At 40.1% G+C, this 19904-nt stretch overlaps 1 protein-coding gene across 3 annotated transcripts in view; it reads right to left on the minus strand.

Annotated features, from left to right (window-relative positions):
* Nucleotides 1-19904, minus strand: part of SCAP (SREBP cleavage activating protein) — a 364198-nt gene that overhangs the window by 188521 nt on the left and 155773 nt on the right. For all 3 annotated transcript variants that reach the window (XM_067148878.2, XM_067148879.2, XM_067148880.2), the window contains exon 4: nt 18953-19077. In XM_067148878.2, coding sequence (XP_067004979.2) covers nt 18953-19077 — 125 coding nt within the window. The remainder of the gene's footprint in view (nt 1-18952; nt 19078-19904) is intronic.

The following is a 19904-nucleotide window of genomic DNA, read 5'->3' on the forward strand; positions in this document are numbered from 1 at the left end:
TAAGCCGTAAAGTATTATTTTTAACAAATTGAAGGACAATTTCGAATTAAAAGTCTGAATTTCACTACCGGGACCGACGTTGTTCTTCGAATTACGAATTATCTGTATTTTGAATTAAACAATTTAAATAACATGCAAAACCGTACCTTGTGTTTTGAGGAACGAGAGATTCTTCGAATTACGCGGCATTTTGAATTAACCGATTTTGAATTATCGAGGTTCTACTGTAAATATGGTTTTGTTCTTATTTCTTATTCTGATTTATTTAGCAATCTCGTTACCAAAACAATTCAAAAATAATTTGAAATGGTTATATACAACCTAAACGCAAACTAACACAAGACAGCAACAGAAGTTAACAAATATACTGTATCTCATGGTTGAATGATATGGGCACAGAAACTAATCACTGATGACGAGAACAATTTCACTATGAAAATATGCCTCTGATGTTTGTAATTTCTCAGACATAATATTTCTGATCATTCAACTTTATATCATTTCCTTAGTAACAGCTATTTTTTTCTTAGGTGTATAGGCAATATTCTTACTATCATTTTCCACTTAACATGAATTTTACTTTTTCGTACATTATACTGTAAATCAAATACTTCACTTTTGCAGTACAATACTTCATGACCAGAACTAGAATACCCAGGTAAAATACCCCATACTGACAAAAATACAATATTTAACAACAGTAATAGTATCCTATGGTTATATAAAGAAAACAAGAATCTATTTTTATTACACACAAGAAGAATTACATCACACAAACATACATCCATCAGCATTATAGACCGTTATGCCTTTCAGAGTTCAGTCTGCAAGATTCTGTGAATTTACTAAACGTCCCCACAATCCTCTATCTGTAACTAGTGCTGGGGCCACATTTAGTTCTCTACTTCTTATTCATAAACCGTTAAAAACTCAGTCTAACAATCATCGTCTTGATCCAACTCTACTTCTCGTACCTCCATAACAGAGTCCATTATTCTCCTAGATAACCTACCCTCCTCCAGCAATCATTCTTGCTACTTTCAGGTCTGTTACTTCTAATTTACGATATCCTGAGTCCACTCTGCTTTCGCTCCCGTGAAGCAAAGTTGGTCTGAAAACAGACCGATGTGAAGATAGTTTCGTCCGGGAGCCGACCATTCCTCTCGTAGCATTTTTCTATTACCAGGTGCATACTGAAAAACTGATCCTGATAGCCCCTCTGTGGTCTGAAACCACACTGGTTTTCATCCAACTTCCTCTCAACGACTGATCGCACCCTCCCTTCCAAGATGCCACTGAATGCTTTGCCTGGTATACAGTACTAATCAATGAGATACCTCGATAGTTGTTGCAATCTTTCCTGTTCCCTTGCTTATAGATAGGAGCAATTACTGCTTTTGTTCAATCTGAAGGCACATTACCAACACTCCATACTAATTTTACTACTCTATGAAGCCATTTCATCCCCGCCTTCCCACTATACATCACCATTTCAGGTCTAATTCCTGCTGCTTTATGACAAAGGAGTTTACTTACCATCCTGTCCACTTCCTCAAGCGTATTTTTACCAATATCATTTTCCTCCTCCCCATGAGCTTGGTTGTTTGTGACACCACCAGGAATATTTCCTTTTACGTTAAGATTTTCAAAATATTCCCTCCATCTCTCCAGTAATTCCCTGAGGTCTATGATGAGTTCACCAGAATTACCCAAAACAATGTTCATTTCCTTTTTCCCTCCCTTCCCAAGATTCTTTATTACTGTCTAGAAAGGTTCCCCTGCTGCTTGACCTAGCCTTTCCACATTATTACTAAAATGGTCCCAAGACGTCTTTTTCGATTCAGCAACTATTTGTTTCGCTCTGTTTCTTTCATCTACGTACAATTCCCTGTCTGCATCAGAACTTGTTTGGAGCCATTTCTAATAAGCCTTTTTTTACGTTCACAAGCTGTTCTCACTTCATCATTCCACCAAGATGTTCAGTTTTTCCCATCTTTACACACAGTTGTTCCTAGGCATTCGCTTCCTGTTTCTACTACAGCATCCCTGTATGCCACCCATTCTCTTTCTATATCCCGAACCTGCTTACTGTCCACTGTTCGGAACTTCTCACTAATCATATCCATGTACTGTACCATTCTGTTAATTATGAGAATGGATATTTAATGCTGATAAAATAATGCGCAGCAGGACGCTAACTGCAAAGGCATGATGCTATACTAAGCGCGGGAACTGAAGGGGATTCCCGAGGCAAGGCGTGGTCATGTGTGACGAAGAAAGAATATGTGAGGAAGAAAGAAAGAGAGATGGGATTTTGTCTGGGAGAGAGACCTGCCATCTTAACAGAGATTTTTAGCGGGAACAGACAGGCTCACCACATTACGGAAATTGAGTCGTAATTCCTACATTTGAAGGTTTCCCAGGAAAGTAAAAGGATGGAAATCAGTGCCAGAATTTTACGAAGCCATAGGTACATCAAAGTCTATTAATATATAATCGAATAAATAACTACGTGGGAGGCAGACTACCGTGAGAAAATATTTCGAGGCCACATGCCAATCTCAAGTTGTTTCCCGGGACTTCCCAGCGCGTTGCGTGGGTTCCTGGATTCTATAAGAGCAGAGAAAGGTGGAAGGAGGTATTCAGTCCATGATAAGATCGCTGTCCATGCGCGTCGCGTCTCTGCTGATATTCGCGCCAGAAACCTTTGTCTAAGACAAAGATTGTGACTAATAAGTGTTGTGGCGATAATTTGATTCAGTAGCTTAGAGATTTGTAAAATTCCCGGTAGCAATTTAAGTAAATGACAATATGTAGACGTGTGTAGTGAGACCGCGAGTGTTTAAGTATTTGACGCAAAGAGTACTACCTGTGTAAACTTTCATTATGAGGCGATGAGAGATGAGTGGCGACGGGCGAAGGAACTCCAATAACAATAAGCTAGGATAGTTGGTATTATTCCGGTCAGATGTAGAAGACTAGATTAGTGGAGCAGGAATAGTAAAGTCAGTTTCGAGATTCCAGATATCCAGGACTGATTCCCATGTCAAAGGGAATAAATAGATCGGGGGGTGGTGTGCTGTGAATAAACTGAGTATTTCATTTTAGTGAAGAGCAGTGAGGTGTGCAGGAGACTGGTGTTACGAACTGCCGTCCACGACCCCAAGAAGACGACCAACGGGCCACCCAGACGGAAGAAGACATCATGAACATGATACACTGGAAGACTGGACCTAAGGGATCGATCTGGGACAACGCTGCCGCCATGACTGCTTAAGCATTCACAGTCAACCCGGACGGTGAGGAAGAGGTCTCCAAGATGATAGATAAGTGAGCTATAATTAATATATATGTGTAGGGTCGGGGGGTTGTTATGCAGAAATACGGTGATTAATTTGTAAATAGAGTAGGGAATATGATTACGGCCCATTAGGCCATTTATTGAGGTATTTTCTTTATATATTTTAGGGTAAGGCATATACATTTTTATTTTATTTTTATAGAAAGCAAGGATTAAGGTAGCTTAGGTGATAGTGTTGCTGTACACATAGTCGTAGGGAAGCTTAATTATGAGCTTAGATCAATGTTTCTTAGTGCCCGGCATCAGACGATATCTGCTTGTAATTATGGGTTACTAATGATAGTGTACCATTATATTGGGAAGGGAATCTGTCTGCATAATGTAGAGCACGGATGCGGCCTGGATTTAATTGTTTACTTCGTGTTTGTATTGAGTTTGATTAACTGTGAGTGTAATGAAACTACACCGTAGGCTATGTCACGAATATTTGCGACCCCTCATATTCTGCCAAGTAAGGGACTGAACCCTAGACTTGAGGGTAGCTGGAACTCATCGCATGGGTTGACGGCGAGGTTGATGTGAATAACGGAATGTTATACTTCATATGTTATAATTGAGACCCAGGGCGGTCTGTCACGGCTGTTGGACAGTTAGAAAAATGTAGATGATTCCTCACTGATTTATATGGCTATTTTCGTCATGCGCAGAAGAGGGTAGGAGCAGGGGCAAAGGTCTTTGCATGCTTGGAAACTAGGCTATGTTTTTATCTTCTTTTTGTTGTGAGGGTGTTTCACGGTCGAGTCTTGGAGGTCATTTCCCCCAGCCTGCACGGCAGGGAGGCTCGACGCCATTTTTAAAAGGACCGCTGGTGGGAGGAATTCTCTCTTGCAGGCGAGACAAGCAGCCACGGCAGTTTCATTCATTCTTTCTTTTTCTTTCTTTCTTTCTTTTTTTTTTTAATTGAGATAGGTAGGAACTGGGCACTAAGGAAACTAGCTTAATCAGTACATTTTGTAAATATAACGTTTGTTTAATGGACCTTGGTTCATATCCATAAAATATATATTTCATGCGAGAGTGGAAAGGATATGCCTGTAGTTGTAGATTCAAACTTACTATTTTGTTGTGTGCATTTTTCCAAAGATGTGTGGGGACCTTTTTTGTGGCTTTATTTCTGCAGGACAATTTCTCACCCTGGCATCATATACTTTATTTGTAGGTACAGCGATGCTGTTCCGTGTAAGGACACATTTGTTTCTTTGGTTCACTTATAGTCTCCCGCACGACATCAACCAGCTATTGTATTTTTTTTTTTATGTTTATCTTTGGATTTATGATGTGAGCCTTTGGGGCATCCATTTTAGCACTATTAGTGCAATCAATTATAATATAAAAAAAGAAATATTGGTTTAATGAATACACAACTTAGGCTCAATATGTTGGTAAATGCGTTTGTGTTCCTCATTTCGTAAGCATATGTATAGATAGATAGATAGATAGATAGATAATGCCTTTATTGGTGGCGAAGTTAGGGCTCAAGGCCCTCTCTTACACTTAACCACTAGACGAGTATACATGTACATAACTTATACAGTACTTACAAATACAAATAAAACAAATAATATTAATAGCAAAAACAATAGTAATAATATTAAAAATGACAACAAAAGAATCCTTAATTTTAAAATACACAAAGTAAAATCCACTGCAATAATCCGTTCATTCATCCCATTCATTCTTTCATTCACTCAACAATTATCCAGCAAGTCAGCAGGATCTACTCAACAAATACTCGCGGCACGCCACTTTAAACTTTCGATGAGAGGGATTGTCCCTAATGTTCGCAGGTAGCAAATTCCATGCCCTGGACGCAGAGATTATAAAGGAGCGGTTGTAAGCAGCAGTACGGTTTACAGGTATGGTAAGAGAGGAGCCAGATCTCGTATTGTGGTCATGATATGAAGAGAGGTAAGAAAAAGGCGAAGAAAGATAGTTGGGAGTATTAGTGGAAAGTATTTTGTGCAGAAGTGATAACATGTGAAATTCACGGCGCTGGTGCACTCGAAGCCACGACAATTCCTTATAATATGGTGATATGTGAGCATCATATCGCAGATTAAATATATATCTTACGCAGCTGTTGAGGCTCCGGTCGAGTTTCTTGTTACTGTCGCAGGTAATTTCAGTCAACACAGTGTCACAATAGTCAAGTATAGGTAGTATAAGAGAGTGAATTAGTTGTACTTTAAGTCGAACCGAGAATGCATTGCAGAATCGCTTCAGAGGATATAAGCATTTGTGTACTTTATTACATGTGCTTATCACCTGTTGAGTCCAATTTAGGGTCTCAGTCATAATAATTCCTAAGTTAGTCACTGAAGTAGAGTAGGGTATGATTTCATTGTTTAAAATTATTGGAGAGATGTCCCGTTGCTTAAGGGAATATAGGTTTTTACTGGTACCAATAATAATAACTTGAGTTTTATTCGGGTTTATTAGTAAACTGTTTTCATTTGCATAGTCACTAAGATGTTTTAGGTCGGAATTTATTTTAGTAATTGCAGTATCTATATCACTCGGTTTTGAATGACAGTAAATTTGTACATCATCTGCGTACACTTGCATTTTGCAGAATTTAAGAGCTTTCGATATATCATTAATTTGGATGATAAGTAACAGTGGTCCCAGGACCGACCCCTGAGGGACACCGAGGGTCTTACTTTGCCACCCTGAAGTCATATTTCCCACTGTCACACGTTGCCGGCGATTTTCAAGGTAAGAGGAAAAGAACCGAAGCGACACACTATTAAAATTTAGTTCTCGAAGTTTGTGCAGTAGTAACTGAGGGTTGACAGTGTCAAAGGCACTACTGAGGTCTAATAATGTCAGTACAGTCACTTCCCGTTGGTCCATTGCACGTCTAATATCATCTGTCACTCGTAGTAAAGCTGTCGCAGTGCTATATCCTTTCCTGAAGCCGGATTGGAAGGGATTGAGGAGGGAATGCTTGGTAAGGTATTCAGTAACTTGTGTGTGAACTAGGCGTTCAAGTACCTTGGATAGGGGTGGTAGGATGGATACTGGACGATAATCTGAAGGAGAATCTAACTTGGAGCTCTTCGGGATGGGTCTAATTAGTGCATCTTTCCAAACATCTGGGAACACTCCGTTTGTCAGGCAGTAGTTAAATATATGTGTTAGTATTGGCAGAACAGCTCCCAAGATATCTTTAATCAGCGATATAGGAATGTCATCATTACCTGTGGCATTAGATGTAATAGAGTATATCACACCTTTAACTTCATTCGAAGTGATATTTCTAAAAGAGAATTGCTCATGCACAGAATGCTGTTGAAACAAGGGTAGTGAACTTTTAGGGAAGGAGGTAGAGGCTATTCTTGGCCGTGCGAAATAATCATTTAAAGCCTCTAGTGATATGCTTGGTACATGTTGTTCTACGGTTTTACCTATACCTAACGTACGTAATTTACTCCATTTTTGTCTCGGGCTGTTAGTGTTCATCAGTTCCTGAAAGTATTTATATTTAGAGTTCCTAATTAGTTGCTTTGTTCTGTTTTTCAGAATCCTGTACCGCTCAAAATCATCTGTGCCATGCGTCAGTTTGTATTGTCTGTACAGTTTGTCACGACTGGCCATAGCAGATCTTATCTCGGCCGTTAGCCACCCGGATGAATGGCGAGTGATTCTTACCTGTTTCTTTGGTGCGTGCTTATCAAATATTTCCAGTACCACTGAATTGAATTTGTTTACTTTAGAGTTTATGTTCTGAAAATTACGTATACTGTCCCAAGGCAAGTTATATGCATCGTGGCGCAGTTTATTCCGGTCCATATGTCGTAAGTCTCGTATTGTAATGTAGCGTGGTTTGTACTTAGGTATTCGCGTAGAGTAACACATGTACAATAGGTCATGTGAAGAGATGCCAGGAGCAGGGATCTGTCCGTGTTTAATTACTTTCTGAGGTTGATTTGTCACAAGAAGGTCAATTAAGGTATGACTTGTGCGGTCAGAGTAATGAACGTGATTAGTAGCGTTGAGGGGTAGAACAGTCATGTTTGTGGCGAGAAATAAATTTAGTAGGTTATTCGCTTCACTAGTCTGCTTTAAAAGGTCAGTGTTAAAATCACCCATGATTATAATGTCATCATATACCGAGATAAGATTTGCTAATGCCTCTTCAAAATCATCAGTCTGTCTTATTTTAGGTGGCTTGTATACAATCCCTATTAATATCTTTTTATGGCAGTCTAATTCTACAAACATAAATTCTGGTCGTAGTGTAAGTCTTGGGTCAGAAGTGGAAATTATCTTACATTTCAGGTCATTTCTGTAATAAAGTAGAAGCCCTCCACCTATTTTGTCAGTGCGGTCATGGCGTAATATTGAGTATCTGTCAAGGTTAGCTGCCAATGACGGCATGTCTGTACGCATCCAGCTTTCACTGATTCCAATAATATGTACATTGTTCACTTCAAAAATAGCCTGTACCTCCTCCATATGAGCTAATAATGACTGGCCATTTAGGTGGCAACAATGTAACGATCGCGGGTGGCTACTGAGCTGCTCTTGCAACACAAGTCCTGTTGAAGGTGGTAGGGACAAAAGAGAAGGGGTGGGTGAGGGCTGTGGAGAGGAATGCAGGTCAATGGTATTACCGTTGTACTGGTCAACGAACATTTGAAACTAAGCAGTAGGACATACAATTAAACAAGAAGTAAAATGAGCTTACCCGAGCAGCTTGGCGAGTAGATCCACTGACTTTCACAAGCACACTTACACACACACACAACACACACAAATAAAAACTAATTAGTATACACATAATTTCTTTCACTATGTTCACATGTTCAGCCTACTCCCTGCAATGTTTTTTTAATTGAGCCATCGTGCATATCTGAATTTTACTTCCATCTTCCCGTAAAACACAAATGCGCCCATCTTGAGTCCAGCATTTCTGCATTCCCCATAAATCTCTTGCCTTATTAAGGATGTTTTTTCTCACACTTGTGAGAGACTCAGTTAGCATGAGTCCACTGCCCTTCAAAGCTCGCTTCGCGGGCCACACTCGATCACGATCATGGTATCGAAGGAACTTGATAATGATCGGTCGATTTCCATGTGAGACCACCTCAGCAGACGTTCGATTACGGCGGCCCAGCCTGTGGCAGCGATCCACATCCAGAATTGAAAGTTCTATTGAGAGTTTATTTTTTAGTGTCTCTAGCATTTTTATGTAAACGTCCTCGGACGGCTGTTCCGGCACACCATGTAATAAAAGGCAGTTCCGGCGACTGTACTGTTCGGCCTCATCCAAAACGTCATCTTGTTTCTGAAGCCGATTTTCCAGAGCCTTCAACTCCCCCTTAAGTTTAGAGATGTCTTCGTTGGCCTGTTTCTTGAATGCCTGGAACTCGCCGCCATGCGCTTGAAGCACGTTCGGTGGGTTGACGGCACTGACTGCTGAGTCTAGGCGATCTTGAAAGTCTTTCATGGAATCTTCAAAAGCCGATATCTTCTTAGCTACTTCCTTCAGAGACATGGTGTTTACTTTTTAAGGAAGAAGGCACTTGAAAATATAACTTAGTTCACACGGATTAGCACTTTCTGCAACTTAACTTTCTATTTACGCAGGGTGTAGCAAGAGCAACTTTACTCGAACATCTCACTTGCCGCCATGTTGTATGCGTGGTTAGCCGGTTCGTATACTCAGAACATTCTTTATTATCTCCCTACTCTTGTTCACAAGAACCCAATAAACGACTGCAGTTGGGCTGGCGCATTCATCAAATAACAGGTAAGAAGGTAAGATCGATTATGCAGTGTTGTTTATGCCCTATAGGGTACAGTACTTCTGTCTAATTTTCTCGTCCTGGAAATTTTCTACCCTTATTCGTTTGCAGACAGATTTCACTTTCTTTACCCTAGGCCTAGAGATACCTCGTTCACTAGAGATCAGATAGTGGTCTGTATCATCGAAAAATCCCCAAAAATCCGAAACATTCCTAACAGATTTCCCGAATTTAAAGTCAGTTAAGATATATTATGGATCTGGTACCCCTAGCCTCCTATGTGTAGCGGTGAATAGCCTTAAGCTTGAAGAATGCATTCTTAACTGCTAAACCCATACTAGCACACAAGTCCAGCAAACACTTTCAATTCTTATTAGCTTCCATATCTTCTCCACATTTACCAATCACACTTTCATATCCTTCAGTTTTATTTCTAACTCTCGCATTGAAATCGCCCATTAGCACTATTCTATCCTTGCTGTTGACCCAGACCACGATGTAACTCAATGCTTCATAAAACTTATTAATTTCATCCTTATCTGCACCCTCAGATGGTGAATACACTGAGACAAATTCTCATCCTAGTTCCTCCAACTGCCAAATCTACCAACAACATACGCTCGTTTACGTGCCTAACAGAAACTATGTTGTGTGCAATAGTATTCATGATGAAAAGCCCTACCCACACTCTGCCCTTCCCTTTTTAACACCTGTCAAGTACACTTTATAATCTCCTATCTCTTCCTCGTCATCTCCCCTTACCCGAATATCACTTACTCCTAGCACATCCAGATGCATCCTCTTTGCAGACTCAGCCAGTTCTTCTTTCTTTCTTTCTTTCTTTCTTTCTTTCTTTCTTTCTTTCTTTCTTTCTTTCTTTCTTTCTTTCTTCCATAAGCCCCATTAATATTGATAGCTCTCCATCGAATACCATTTTGTTCGCCAAGTTGTTTCCGAGGAGTCCCTTGCCTGTCAAATGGGAGTGGGACTCTGTTACTCCCATAGGTCTGAGGCTTGCTTAAAATGTTCTGAGCTTGGTAAATTCATGAAGCAGGATGCTACCCTACTTACACATAGGGACCACCGGTGGATTGTATAGACCTAGCCGCCTGATGACAAGGAGAGCCATGACTCAGAATATATCCGAGATGCCCACTCCCATTCCGTAGCAACTGGTATCCTGACTCTCAGGACCACTTACTAGGCCATCCAGTCGTTGCCCATGGTTCATGAACTAGGACGTGACTACAGTAATTTTGAAAAGGATGTTCTTGAAAATCAACGTATTCCTATCTTAAGCGAGATCATAATACACTGCAGCAGATATAAAGCTCCAGTCATCCAGTGACCACAGCACACAAACGAATTAAACAAGATATTAAAATAAGAAAGAAACTTTCCATGACATTTTATTATTATGTAATTTTCCATTTCCATTAGCTGTGTCTATCTTTAGCTAGATGGGAAGTCTTATCATTCTATGATGCGATTTTATTTGACGTAAATAAATATCACACGAGAACACGTTTACTTCCTTGTATAAATTACTTTAATAACACTGTACGTCACAACACACAATTATACACAGTAGCAAATGACACTATATACAACACTCAATAGAGGAGTACCCTGAAGTCGATTCTGACAAGTACAGATATCGACAACACTGACACACGCACTATAACATACTCTCTCTTGAATTCACCACCTGACTCACTTGAGTTCAGTACTCAGACTCCACCTCGCAGCCAAACAGTCACTCCCAGTCCATCCCTTGCCTGAGTCCCAAGAACTAAGAACTGGGAACTTGAACTAAGAACTGACTTCACTGACTGATAGCTCGATATTTATATTACTCGATCAACCATCTAAAATGACTGACTCCTGGAAGAGTTCTTACAACACTTTAATTAAACACACTTGAAACGTCGATTGACCAGCTAGTCGAATAGGTACTTGAACGTTCGTTTCCTACTTTAAAATGTACATGGAAATATCTACAACATTCTTAATGTCTCTACATGTATCTGGACAATAAGAACCTTACAGTAAGTCTCCAGAACCCTTCATATATACAAAATTATAGTACAATAAGTCTAACATACGAACATTATGGAATTCTCCACCGCTTTCGACTATCTAGATTTTGGGGTTAAACAATACGTATTTGAGGTTATACAACTTTATACTAGATATTTACAGAGAAACCATATACTAGTCATGCTTAACACTTAATAAAAGATAATTCAGCATTAAATAAACTATAATTAAAATATATTAAACATACTAATTGAAGGTTTTACACCACTTACAGCGTCGTACATACGACAATTATCCCCCCTAAAACCTTCAACATCTATTCTGTACATTCCTTACTCTAGGTGTCCTTATATCTATGTCTTCGTCTCGCTTATCCTCCAAGGTAGGTATCGGTGTGTGCTGATCCTCCATGAAGTCTGCCTTCTCCTGGAGCCCCGTAGAGAGCGTCGACTCCTCGGTCTCTCCGACTTCTTGTACTGGTTGAGGTAACGCCTTCAATTCCGATGCATGCACCCTCGTCGGCAGTGTAGTCTTTAGGAGATACACACCATTTCCCAACTTTGTATCCACTTCGAAAGGTCCGAGCCACTTAGGAGCCATCCCAGTATGGAACTTCTGAAGTTTGTTGCTAAGGGGATGGTTTTGACGAAGAACTACTGTAGTGTTCGAGGTCTGAACTCCCTTTCCTCTGGAGCATCGTTGTTCTCGGCTTCTTTCCTTGAACGCTTTTCAGCCTGGCAGTGCACCTGTTGAATCTGCCGCTGGTTCCGTGTATGCCAGGTATCAGGATCCTCTGGTCTCTCTCTTTGTCCATGGACAAAATTCCAGTCATCAGTTCTCTTTACTGGACGTCCAAGGAACAATTCTGTAGGTGAGAAACCCGTGCAGCGGTTAACCTGTTGTCTGATGGCCAGAAGGGACTCGTGGAGGTGTTGGTCCCATTTGGTACGTTCTCTGTCGACCAAGTGAATCCAAAGCATCTTCTTTAGCTCCTGTTTCTCCGTTCGGTGGGATTTGCTTGTGGATGATAGATCTGTGTAGTCCAGTGTTCAATTCCACACTCCGGCAGAGCTTGCAACCACTGTCTTGAGGTGAACTGGCTCCCATTGTCTGTGAGTAGACACCGAGGATACCCATACCAACTGAAGACCTCCGTCCTTAAGAGTTGAATGATACGTCCCGATGTAGCTTCAGGGATGGCGAATGCTTCCACCCATCTGGTGAATAGGTCAGTCACCACGAGGATCCCCGTCTTTCCCCGATATGTCCCAGGGTAGGGTCCCATAAGGTCAAGGGTGAGAACCTCCCAAGGCTGATGCGGCCGGCGTCCTCTCATACTGGTACTCGCCTTCTGGCTGTTCGCCTTAGTGCGAGCAAAGATTGCACAGGCTTGGACGTAGTTCTTGATGTCCTGACGCATGTGTAGCCAGAAGAAATGTTGCCGAATTGAAGAGTAGGTTTCCTCTTGACCAGGATGACCGGCTTCTGGATTATCGTGATATTTTCCCAAAATCCTCACAGTCGGCGACCTCAGAATTACGATGACTGGGGAAGATCCATGCTGGTCGGAAGTATACTTAAGTATACCGTCTTCAAGTCGGAAGTTCTTGTAGCACATCTTAAACTGAATGGGGACAGATCGACAATCAGTGCTGCGTTTGCTGATCCAGGATGCCATTCTGTTACAGGACATGTCCTCAGTCTGCCATTTCCTTATTAAATCTACATCGATCTCATTGTTTCCTAGTTGGATAACGAGAAGCACGGGGTCGGTTTGGGATTTCTTAGTTGGCCCAGGAATCTCTCTCTCTGGTAAGTTCATGGCTGAGTTCTGTCCATCCTCAGGATTTCTTGATAGACTGTCAGCAGCTTGATTGGCTACGCCTGTAACATGACAAATTTCAAAGGCAAAATCGGCAAAGATCAAGGCCCATTGCATCACTTTGGACTTAGTCCCAGAAACTCGATCCAACCACTGAAGTGAGGAGTTGTCTGTAAAGAGTCTGAACTTCCTTCCTTCCTTCCTTCCTTCTAGATATCCTCTGAACTTCCTGACTGCCCATACAACTGCTAATGCCTCCTCCTCGGCTGTACAATAATTTCTCTCGCAGGCAGAGAGTTTCCTACTGGCAAACTCAATTATATCCTTGCCTCCACCTTCCCTCTCGAGGAACAGTACAGCCCCAAGACCAATGTCACTCGCATCTGTCTGCAAGCAGACCTCCCCGCCTGCACCCATATAAGCTAGACTTGGAGCATCACAAACAGATCTTTTTATTTCCTGGAAGGCTGTTTCTTCCCTCTGGGTCCATTTAAATGGTATGTTTTTATTGAGGAGGTTGGTTAGCGGAGCAGCTTTTGTTTCAAAGTGTGGTACAAAGCTACTGTACCACCCACAAAGGCCTAAAAATTGACGTACCTGGTGTTTCATGCGAGGCCTTTCCTGTTCCTCAATGGCCCTATTCTTCGCAGTCTGTCTCTCCAAGCCCTTGTCTGTCAATACATGACCTAGGTACTCAACTGAGTCTGATGCGAACTGATACTTCTTGAATTGGCACTTAAGTCCGTGAATCCTCAACCTCTCTAGAACTCTAGCTAGGTGTTCCAAATGGTCCAAAAACGTCTTGCTGTACACGAGGATGTCGTCCAGATAGACCTGACAAAATTCACCTGCGTATCCAGACAAGACTTCGTCCATCAGGTGGCTGGAGCATTCTTAGGAACAAAGGGCATGACTCTGAATTGATAGAGTCCTCTTGGGGAGGAAAAAGCGGTCATCGGTCGAGACTCTTCTTCGACCTCTACTTGCCAGTAGCCAGAGTTCAAATCGAGGGTACTGAAGACTTTTGCCCCACTCGTTTTATCAGATGTCGAAGATCCAGCATGGGGTAGGCATCTGATATAGTCTTGTTATTTACCTGACATAAGTCTACGCAAAGTCGATAATCACCATTTTTCTTCTTAGGTAGTACTATTGAAGAAGCCCATCCTGATGCTGAAGATTCAATCAATCCTTGGTTTTCCATTTCCTTGACTTTCTCTATTACAAATTTTCATTTATCTGGGTTAAGTGGGGAAGGCCTTTGTTTAACCGGGGCATTATCCTTACAAATAATTTTATGTTTTACCGTTGTGGTAAATCCAATCCTATCCGTATTGACCTCCGGGAACTTCTTTAGCAACTTCTCAAGGTCTTCCTTCTCCTCCACCCTCAACGGCACTGTTTTCGGTTCGGCCAATACATTGGTTTCCAACGTTTCTGACTCATAGGCTTTATTTTCTACCCATGCCAACCTAATTCTGTTTTTCTTTATTACCAAAGAATATTTCGTTGGCTGTATAATCTATTACTACCCCATATTTAGTTAAGAAGTCGTGTCCTAATATTATGTCAGGTATCAAATCCTTCACAACCTTTACCAGTATATCCATAATTTCGGTAGAGCACTTGGCTTGAAGAAGGGTACAACCCTCAATCTTGTAATGTATGTCATGGGTTGCTCCCTTGACTGCTGTCACTGTAGCAGGATGAAGGGGATTTAATAACTTTGCTACATTCATATCCGCAAATGAGTGTGAAGCTTGAATATCCAGGACAGTGACGGAAGGCCTGTCATTAATCGTCAAGTTAATAGCTGGGTAGGGTGGATTAGGTTCATCATCACTATAGATTTGACCAATATGTTCACCTTCTAGCCAGGTGTAATGCCTCCGGGGCTTCGTCATTCTTCCGGAACCATCCTTCCCCGACTCGAACAGTCCCGATCTAGTTTTCCGGGCAGCGGTCTTTTAGATGTCCAGTCCGCCCACATCGGTAGCATCTCCGGGGTTCATCCGCGGTTGAGGTTTTCGTTTTTGAGGCATGGTAACTTGTTTCTTCGTCTAATTTTACTATGATGTGACGGAGCTCTTCAAATGTGTTTGGTTGTGCCACCTTAACAAGTGATCGAACCTTATCACGTAGCAGTTCAACTAATAGGGGACGTTCATGTCAATATTTTTCTCTTAGTGGACTCTCTTAAAGAGCTGGAGTTTTTTAATTAAGAATGCTCCTGCTCTCATTCCGCTGGGTTCAGTTAGGAACTTCTTTTGTACTGAAGTTTGGACAGCCTCAGAGTCAAATCTTTGGACGAATTCTTTCTTGAATTCCTCCCAGTCGAGGCTGAGCCCTTTAACGTTCTGCCCCCAAGTCCTTGCTGACGCTTTTAGTTGCTGGCTGACAATTTGCAAATATATTTCCGCAGGTTTTGCAGCCACATAGACAATCTTGATCAGAATCAGATTTGCAAAACAGGTCAAATTTGACTTCAACTTGCAAAACCTGCTAGAGAGTTGTATCAAGTCTGACTTTTTTCTTGTCTATGAATTTTGGAACAGCCAGCTTTGCTAGTTTTAGATAGTTTCTAAGGTCCCTCATGAAGCAACTTCTCAATGAAAATACGACATGACAGCTAGTCATTCACAGTGGCCTAACAACTACTTTAGACCATTGGATGTATGTATTAAACCATTTAAAGACCACGTACGTCGATTTCACAATGATTGGATGATAAAATGAAATGGCGTATGGCTTTTAATGACAGAAGTGTCCGAGGACGTTTGGCTCGCCAGATGCAGGTCTTTCAATTTGACACCTGTAGGCGACCTGTGTGTCGTGATGAGGATGAAATGATGAAATACCAATATAAATGGTCCGTTATTGGACATTATAAGTTTTCTAGCTAACTCATTCCTGGTTGCCCAACTTAGCACACTGGGGCGAAACGCTGGCAACCAGGAATGAATCAGCTGGGTCCAATAAAGGACCATTTACATTGGTATTATTATACTCATGCGCAATGAAGAGTTGGGACCTTATGCCACCTGAAATGGTTTCCAAGAGCTTCAAAAAGACTTAGATTTCAAACACGAGACGGATCCGAAGATGATGTAGTGTGGCAGAGTTACGAAGAATCTGATACTGGTATGAGCAGCAGCGAGGACAGTGCATCAGATACCGAAACCAGTGACAGCAACACAGAAGATTTTGAGTAAACAGTTTATTGGGAACTCCTTATTTCACAACAACACAATTTTTTTTTTTTTTGCCACAGTAATATTTTAACTTGAATGCTCTGATTAATGAATATTAACTTAATAAGTTCATTTTTATTTCCAGATTGGAGTAACGTTTGCCGAACTGCTGCGAATAAATTATGAATTCTGATTTGGACTATTTTAATTACTCTGATGTATATACGCAAGTATTACATGCACTTTAAACTGGTATAAAATACAATTTATTAACCCTCTCAGTGCCGGCTCCCTTACTACTGTGGTTGCTAAGAATGCCAGAGAGAAAATACCTATTATGCAGCACCGAAGATAAAAGCCTATCCTATCCTCACTTTTCAAGATATCTCATTGTAGTTACATTTTCTTGTAGCTAAGTGAACCCTCTCTTCACTCATTATATTAACATCACGAAAATAATTCATACTTCCGAGCAAAAAAATTAAATTTGTTCCTGCAATTTTTGAAAAATTTTAAAATTCAAATTTGGATCTCAGTATATCCTAGTATTTTGATTGTACTCACCTAAATTTGATGTTCCTGTGCACACTGATGCATTGTTTACTAGTTTGTAAAATATCAGTGTTTTAGGAATAATAGTTCTTGTAAAAATGGATTAAAATACCGACTTCGTCTAGCAGCAGGAGGAGGTACAGTTTAAGGCCGGGCGTCTCAAGAAATGCAGGAGAGGGCTAAAATTGCATGTCGTGATCGGACTGAATTTTACGGAAATCCGCAATCTGGTCATCATCGTCATTACTGTCTCCGTCAATTCCATCATTATTCCCGTCACTATCATTACCGTCTGTATCGGAAATTTCATGCATCACTGGCACACGAGTAAGTCGGATAACATAATCACTATCGTCATTGTTTGAAACGTTACCGGCATTATTATTACTCTCAGTATCATCTGAATCATCGCCTGACTCGATATAATCGGAATCATCACTCAAGTAATCACTATACTGTACCAAATCATCATCAATTTCAAACACAATACGAGAACTAGTCGCCATTATTACGAACATAATGGTCTACAGGTACGCGCCAAACAGCTGAAATAGAAAAAAATCATAACATAAACACAACATGTCGCACAGAGGTTCAAGTGGTAGATTTAGAAACTATCTAGTATCTACTACAGAGTGATTCCGACTGGAGCTGCCATCTGTCAGATATGTGCAAACTATTACGACTTACATAGACAGCTGCAACACGGAGCGCGATCGTGCTCCTGGCACTTTTCGCTAGGCTACAGAGAAGCGCGATCGTGCTCCCCGGCACTCTAAGAGTTAATAAATTAATTTTTCAGTAAAACAAATTCTGGTATTAAAATATTCTTTGTGTAATGGTCACATCGTACTATTATTTCAAAAATGTTGGTATTAAAAGTGCGACAATTATGCAATGAAATACAGTATTGTGATGACTTTTAAATTTAACGAAACAAATCGTGCTTGCAAAATAGAAAAGAAAAATGGCAATCACTGCTTTTAAGGAAGCAAAACTTTTACATCATAATGACCAAAAATATTAACTAAAAATTTGTAGTAAAAGATTGGAAAAGAAATCTCACCGTCTTTAGCATGCATCAAATCGAACATCTCTCCATCCATGTCAATATCTTTATTGCCCAGTAGGCGGTCGTGTTTCATGAAAAGGGCCAAAAAGAACTTGAGTGTTTCTAGCTCCTCCCAGATGTCTCCATAGTGTTTTTGAGTAATGTTTTGACATCATTCAATTTCTGGCTCTTAAGGTCGATACTCTTGGTGATGGAATTAGGAAGTAGTTTGTACCGAACAGACTTCCTTCTTTCGTTCAAGCTCTTCAGCTGTCCAGATTGGAAATTATAAAACAATAATTCTCCTTGAACGAGGCAAATAGTCTTACTTTTATTCTTCATTATCATAAGTTTATGAGCTTTTCAAAACTGGAAACGCCACTGTCCGGTTTCCTTCAAAGTACTGCCTGGACAATATTTCCAGTCCCATTAAAATTAGAAAGAAACTTTTCATGACAATATATTATGTAACTTTCCATTATCTACCATTAGCTGTGTCTATCTTAGTCCTATTTGTCTATTCTTGTCCTACATTTATAACTTAAACATGTGTTTTCATGATAACACGATGCTTTACGCGATGTTAGGACTTGTGTTGAAATAAAATATTTAGCTGGTTTTGTATATGTATCCTAACGAGTGGCCATGTTGCTTATGTAATTTAGCAAGTTTTGCATCTGCAACCATCTCAAAATTTAGCAGGTTTTGCAAGCTGACAGAATTTTCTTTTTGCCGTTTTAAACTATTTACAGGGTTTGCAAATGGAAAGTTTCACAGGCATGTAGATGCTCTGAGAGTTTTCCATTGGTACCATTAACTCAAATTTGAAAAACATGCTCTTTAGCAGGTTTTGTACCAAGGGACTCATATGTTAACTCAAATGCATACAATTAGGTACCAACACTTAAAATTTCAAATTGTAAAATAATTAGGGAGGAGTAAGTTTGGTTGTGCAAACCAAAAATTCCTAATTCACAGACTGGACATGTACATGGAGGCTTCAAGAGCAGTAATACTGACAAAATGCAAAACTGAGTCTATTTAAAATACAATATATGATGATATGGTTATGTGGTATCATGCACAGAAATCTTCAACATGTTCACATTGAAGTATGTAACACTAATTCCAATAATATATTATTGTATATACAATCAAAACTGCACAAAAGAAGTTATTGTTAACCTGTTTTCATGCTGATAATTCCGAACCACTTCCAGCAATTTGAATACTTCAGCCAATGGTGCACGAAATGCATCAGTTAAGACCATATCTTCAGTCCATGGGCACACAGCAGTCTTAATTACTACCTGTAGAAAGATGAAAGATTCAAGTTTAAAGGAGACCATAACAAAATCATTAGAGTATTTGTTTTTTGTAGTATTACATGTCTTAACCTTATTCATCTTCAATCATGAAAGTATGGCAGTTAGTGGGACATAAAGCAAAATAACATCATCATCTTCATTCACGAATGGACAGATATGAGAAGAATGTCGAAGAGAATTCAAAAGAAAGCTCTAATGTAAATAATTGTTAGAAAGAAATCTAAAGGATGACCTAGAATAAGATGAAAGGATTCAACAACAGAAGTATTTGAAGCTTGAGGAAGCAGTAAAGTGTTAGAAGAGGAGTGGTAAGCACACAGTATGAATTCAGGCTTTGGTACATTGTCCTATCCAGACTCCATCTGGAAATGAGAACATGGGTAAAGAAGAAGAAAGGAAGAAAAGGTACAGATATAATCGACTCATCAAGGCGGTTACTAGTGTACTTAAGTAGGTAGTCTCTTTGTACAATTCAATACATTACTGTTTTTATATCTTAAATGATGCTTATAATTCTTCAATTATGACACTTACTATTCCTACCAATATCTCAGACATGCCAACATCATGCAGGCCCTACTTAACATGTCAAAACTAATATCCTGAACTCAGTCAAATAAACCATGTATCACCGAACACTTTGTTCAAAAATATGCCGATGTCTACTCAAAATTCAAAACCATCTGACCCTATGACAAAATTCCTGATAGGATGCATTCATACAGGGTGAACCCATGCTTTTCTTTTGTTAACAGTTTTAATGTTATATAGTGACCCATTCCTGAAGAGTTGTAGCTGTAGTTCATGAT

The sequence above is a fragment of the Anabrus simplex genome, chromosome 6, assembly GCF_040414725.1.
Source record: "Anabrus simplex isolate iqAnaSimp1 chromosome 6, ASM4041472v1, whole genome shotgun sequence".
In the NCBI taxonomy this organism is placed as follows: Eukaryota; Metazoa; Arthropoda; class Insecta; order Orthoptera; family Tettigoniidae; genus Anabrus; species Anabrus simplex.